At 36.4% G+C, this 6241-nt stretch overlaps 1 protein-coding gene across 1 annotated transcript; it reads left to right on the forward strand.

The window, feature by feature from the left end:
- Positions 1-4398: 4398 nt before the first annotated feature.
- LOC108365794 (piggyBac transposable element-derived protein 2-like) lies at positions 4399-5148 on the forward strand. The gene has a single exon (XM_017619954.1). The coding sequence runs from the start codon at positions 4399-4401 to the stop codon at positions 5146-5148; it is 750 nt and encodes a 249-aa protein (XP_017475443.1).
- The last annotated feature ends 1093 nt before the right edge of the window (positions 5149-6241 follow it).

A 6241-nucleotide genomic window follows, 5' to 3' on the forward strand; every position in this document is an offset into this window, starting at 1 on the left:
TTTTTATTCAAAGTGAACTTTAGCCATTTGCCCTCGGAAGTGAATTTCAGAACCTACCTCAATAAGTGTACTTGTCCAAACGTTTTGTGCAAGAACTGTTTAGTAACGAAAAATCTGATAGCAATTGAAAACACGACAAGATGTTACAGTGTGGAAGAGTTGTCCCTCATTTTATTTTAATGGCGGTTTGTGAAAAAGAATTTCTGAAAATATTAGTAAATTTTTTTTACAATTAATATAGATATTTAAGAATACTCTAAAAATATTTAGACGCTAAATTACGGAGCCTTTGACTGAGGTGCATTATGTTCCCTTTGAGACCAAAAATTGTGACGATGAATCTGTGTCGTTTAAAAAAGGCGAACCTACTGCTAAATTCAAAAGTTGTGATGAAGTCGAAATCCCGAAAAATCCCTGCATCTCGGCATTCGAATTTTTCGACTTCCAAAATCCTGGGATTGTTAAAATGCTCCGGGATTGAATGCCCTAGTATGTATGTCCATATGCGTTAAGGTGCTATTTTTGTTGCCAACTAATTTCGTTTGTTCCGAAGGTTGGCTGTCAGCCAAACAATTCCTTTGCGCCGTTTTCAATTGGCGGTTAAGCGTTCGACGATCGCTCATTGACTCATCGTATCTGTGTCACACGTGTACTGGGCACTCAGGTTTTACGCCATTTTACGGCCTCCAACGCTCAACAAAACTCACAGGTGCTGCGACATTATTATTATTATTATTATTTTTATATATATTTTATATTTTTATATATATTATTTTTTAATTGCTTCAATATCTGGACTGTGTGGCGACTGTTTTTTATGATTGCTCATGTTTTATGTATTTCAAAAATATTTGGCTCAGCATCTTCGAAGCTAGTCAAATACAGAATATGTCGCAAATGTTAGGCCCGTGTTAAAAATGGGATCCTGCTAGTTAGTAATAAACTGAATGCGGAAAAGGGGAATTGGGTTCTTGGACAGACAGCTACGGGCCCAACGTAATCCTCTCGTAGACTGAACTGCTAATAAATATGCACTAGGAAGAGAATTATTTCTCATTTTAACCTATCTTCCTTGAATGGACGTACATATACTCTCTTTCCTTTTGTGCTAAGTATTTGGGAGTCATTTTTATGCCGAAACTAAGCTGGAAATTACCCCAATGCATCGTGTTAAAAATGCCTTTATTCTTCTAAAAAAAATCTAGGTAAGAAGTGCGGTGTACACCGAGATCTTATGCTAGGGATGTGAAAATCGTTGATGCGTCCAATTATTGTATACGGTTATCTGATTTGGTGGTAAAACCACAAAACATACATATTCACAATTTAAGGGTAGAAAGTTCAGCTTGAATTGTGATTACGGGACCGATGTAGAAATAGCGTACGTTTACGGGCATGGACGTACCCTGTGCCATTTCAACGGCCCAAGCATTCATGAAAAATGTAACTACTTCGGTACAACATTCCGTTTCTGCGTTAACGTCGTATCTGGAACAATAGAAATACACTTAATATTTCTGGTTCGACTAACACTAGGGAACACCCAGATTTAGTCTTTGTTTTAATTTCAAATAGTGTGACGCTTAATCTATCTAATATTAGTTTTCCAAAAAGTTGTAGATACGTGGTTAAGGCAGCAACAGGAGGATAATCTTTGCATTAACAACGGAGTGGAAGGTTGCAGTTTGTTCTGAACGTTTCGAAGCATCTATTTTTATGGACAACTCAAAAATAGATTGGCGTAGGGGCGGGTATTTTTTCAACTGCCCTCCAAATCGAAAAGTCTATTCGACTACTGAATTCGGCCGGTGGTTTTCTGACAGAGGCACTGGTTGTCGAAAAGCTAAATATCAATGGATCCAAGGCATATGGATATGCAGGTGACCTATGCTATTATTGGCTAGCATGAGGNGCCTGAGTTCAACCCCTGGTAATAGCAACATCGAAAAAAAAATAGAAAAAAGGTTTTTTCTTAACAGCGGTCGTCCCTCGGCAGGCAATGGCAAACCTCCGAGTGTATTTCTGCCATGGAAAACAGCTTCTCATAAAAATACAATCGCCGTTCGGAGTCGGCGTTAAACTGTAGGTCCCTCCTCTTTGTGTGACAACATCAAGGCGTACGCCACAAATCGGAGGAGAAGCTCGGCCAAGCACTAACATATGTGTAAGCGCCAATCTATTATTATTATGAGGACACTCGATTTTCAACAGATTTCTTAGCTAGGCAAGGCTCGTATCGAGTTTGGCAAGAATTGATGAAGCGGCTACGGAGATACTGAATTTATATAATTTTTTACCAAAATTCAACTTCACATACTAATTTCCAACAATTTGGATACATACTATTACATTGGAGGTGGGCGTGTAAACCGTTCGATTACGCACGCTTTCAATACCTACATTGGATGCAGGGAAACCTTTGTACCAAATTTCTTTGGGATATGTCAATTTTTATTATCGTTATGGTGTACACGGTCAGACATGGCTTCTCTTTTCATTCTGAGTAATTTATTATAAACATATATATGTCCGTATCTATCTCGATTCCTTTAGGCTGTTGCAAACAACCGTTATACGAACAAAGTAAGAATACCCCTGTGCACAAGTGCGCTGAAGCAAGGCACAGACGTTTTACGTCAGAAAATTCGGTTCTTTGAGTATTCGAGAGAAAGATTTTGCGGAAGATATACGAACCTTTGCGCGTTGGCGATGGCGAATACCACAGACGATGGAACGATGAGCCTTACAAAAATATGGACATAGTGCGGGCGAATTAAAATACAACGACTACGCTGGTTAGGTCATGTCCTCCGAATGGACACCGATGCTCCAACTTTGAAAGTATTCAACTCGAAACCCGCAGGTTGTAGCAGATAAAGAGGAAGAAGTATTTGGCTTAACTTGGAATTTCCAAATGACGTCAGTTGGCACAGATTTGTTGAACTCCCAGCGTTGCCAGTTTGCGAGATTTGCATATCATAGCAACAAAATCTAGTAATTGATAAATAAGAAACAACTGCCATTCTCTGTAATAAATTAACGCTGTTCATATGAAATCTACCAGCGCAAACGCCACTTTCAAAAATAAGAGAATCTCCTCCAAACACCCGTCCGTGATCCAAAAAAATATTTAGTCGATATTCTATAGCTACAAATGTACCTTTGAAATTATAAAATTTTAATTTCAACTATTAACCTACCAAAAATTACAAATTCGGCTAAAAAATTTCATTTGGGAATATTTAAAGGAAAATTATGGTACAAACGAAAACGGTCATTCGGCAACCATAGTTAGAACACACTAAAGTAAGAATACCGGAGACTTATAGTAAATTACCTAAAAATAAACTCAACAAACCTTGTGCTCTCTTTTACTATATCACATTGAGTGCCAAGCGGATTTGACGAAAGCCTTCACCGGGTGCCAAGCAAATTTTTTGATATTAAATTATGTGAAAATAGCATATATTAATTTCTAAGCCATTCCTGAAATGTTTTGTGGTTTATCTTGGATTTTATAACATTTGTATATGTCGTACGTTTTTGTACGACATGGCACTGTACGATGGAAGTGGAATCGTAAAAATCGCTGTCGTACGAAAATGCACGACGCGATTTTTTTGCTATTTTATTATTTACTTTGTGTTCATTGGTTTTACTTTGATATATTTTTTGTTTACTTTGTTTTTATTTTTAATTTTGTAGATTTATTTGTAACAGCAAAAAATGGAGAAACGAAACCTTAGGGAATGTGAAATACTTGAGGTTTTGGAAACAAGCGATGATGATTTTTCTTGCGATGACTCGTTGATTGATGAGGCGGACTCGGCTCATAATATTGGTATTTACGATACTGAAGACGATTTGGACATGGATGAGCACGAACCCGCAGCAACGAGCTTATCAAACGCAGTAGATTCTGAAACGAACGACATTTGAATTGAATTTTCTTCGCGCTAGAAGTCTTTCACATTCACTGGGCGATCAGGTTTGCAACAATGTATTTCAAAAAATATTGCTTGTTTTGGACGCATTTATCCTATTCGTTGACAACGAAGTTATTGATTTAATTTTCACGGAAACTAATAAATATGTGCAAGAATATTTTAATCAACACACTGTTACCAGATCTTCTCGAAAAAAATTGGATGTCAACAACAAACTTTGAAATGAAGAAATTCCTCGGCCTTCTGCTGCGGATGGGTTTGGTAGAAGTCGTATCTACCTATATACATAAAACGCGAAGGCATTTTTTGTTACGCATAAAAATCTGCGCCGTTCGTTCGATTTTCAAAAATGAGGTGTCAAATTAAAGCGCTTGGCCTTTAGATGTGCAAACTGGTAAAAGATTATTGGCCCAAATAATTTCTGTACAACTTTGCCATTTCGGGAAAAATAATGTCGCGAAATCGTTTTCAGTTGTTGCTTAGTTTCATGCACTTCTCATACAACAATTCAATTTTACCAGGCGATCGACTTGGTAAAATACAACCGCTAATGGACATGCTTCAAATGCGATATCAAAGACTTAACGTACAAGGTGAAAATATAGTAATTGATGAGACCCTTATTCCATGGCGAGGCAGACTAAGTTTCCGAAAATATATAGCAAACAAGGCTAATCCTTATGGTATAAAGCATTTTAAACTCTGCTCTACCGAAGGATACTTGGTCAGTAAAAATACATTCTGGCAAGTCATCAACTGGGAATTCGGTTTGGCGAAAAACATTTGCGAAGATATAAGCGCTAAATTGAAAGGAGAAGGTCGAACGTTATATGTAGACAACTTTTACACCAGCTATGAATTGGCTCGTTCAATGATAAATCAAAAAACACATGTTGTCAGTATACTCCTTGTCATCAAGAAATATTTCCGAAAAGAATTAATGGGTGCTCCTATAAAGAAAGGCGAAGTAGTGGCTAGAGAAAAATCCAATGGTATAGTTGTGCTGAAGTGGAAAGACAAACGTGATATCAGAATGCTTTCTACGAAGCATGCCCCAGTCATGGTATCCACTTTGAACGAACAAATTAATCCTGATGAGCCATCGACTAATCGACGATCGAGATCTACAAGGCGGGCAACAGAAAAGCCATTGGCAGTGTTTGAGTATAATAAGGGCAAATCGGGCATTGGATCTGTCTGACCAAATGGCGTCTTGTGCTAATACCCTTCGCAAAGGTTTAAAATGGTATAGGAAATTGGGAGTTGAACTCTTACTTGGACTTTCCGTAGTAAATGCCTTCATTGTTTGTAAAGAAGCTACCAATAAAAATATAAATATCCGATCATTCCGTTACTAAGAATTTACTAGATCTGTCATCTCCGCAACCTATATCGCAATCCAAACATGTTATCACAAAAAGGGTAGATGATAATAATAAAACGGTTCTACATGATTGCGTTTTATGCTATGCAATATCAAAAAAAGCATCAAATCGAAAAGAAACTAGAAATCATATCAAAAAGACAGCTACGTACTGTCCGCAACACTCCTCATTTGTGCTTTGATTGCTTTCTGAAATATGCGCATCTTAAAAATTAATATCTACATGTAATGATTTCACCTGAATACTAAAACAAAAATTTAGCAATAAAATTTTAATAGTATTTGTACTTTTATTTAAATTATTATTTATTAGCTGTATTATTTTTTTATCTTTTACATTGTTTTTTCCCAAATACCGAATGAATTTCAATAAATTATCATTTCCAAAAAGTACCTCAGAGCTTTTGTCATAAAACCAGCAAAAATCAACATTATTGAAGTTGGAAGTTGGACCAAATGTTAGTGAAAAGTAAAGATAAAAAAATCATTGTACGGTCACACAAAAAAGTACAGCAATGTCTAATGCGAAAAACCCCTGTCGCACAGTGCTGTGTCTCCATATAAAAAGTGGGCAAAAATAGAATAATGGACGGATTTGAGTAAAAATTCGTTTCTTGGTGGATTAGAGTACGGAGATTTCAAAAATCATTTTTTTTTTACCTAGCTCTTACATTTTTCATGGAAACTGAGATTGAAACTGCAAATTTTGATATTNTTTTCCTAATAATATTAAAGATTTCAAGGCTTCATTCTATGGCTTAATTCATGGCAAATAAGATTCCCTATATCTCTCTTACGCAAACCCTCTGGGAATGGCAGCTACTTTCATTTTGGTCCTTTTTGACTACAAAACGTTTTTTTGAATTGATTATATCAATATATATATATTCAAGACGACATTAAATACTCA

This window comes from Rhagoletis zephyria, unplaced genomic scaffold, assembly GCF_001687245.7.
Source record: "Rhagoletis zephyria isolate East Lansing unplaced genomic scaffold, Rhagoletis_zephyria_1.1 Rzeph_scaffold_01999, whole genome shotgun sequence".
Classification (NCBI taxonomy): Eukaryota; Metazoa; Arthropoda; class Insecta; order Diptera; family Tephritidae; genus Rhagoletis; species Rhagoletis zephyria.

What these genes read in the sequence shown, in the direction of transcription:
- LOC108365794 (XM_017619954.1), top strand. Translation starts at nt 4,399, where the DNA reads ATGTCGCGAAATCGTTTTCAGTTGTTGCTTAGTTTCATGCACTTCTCA.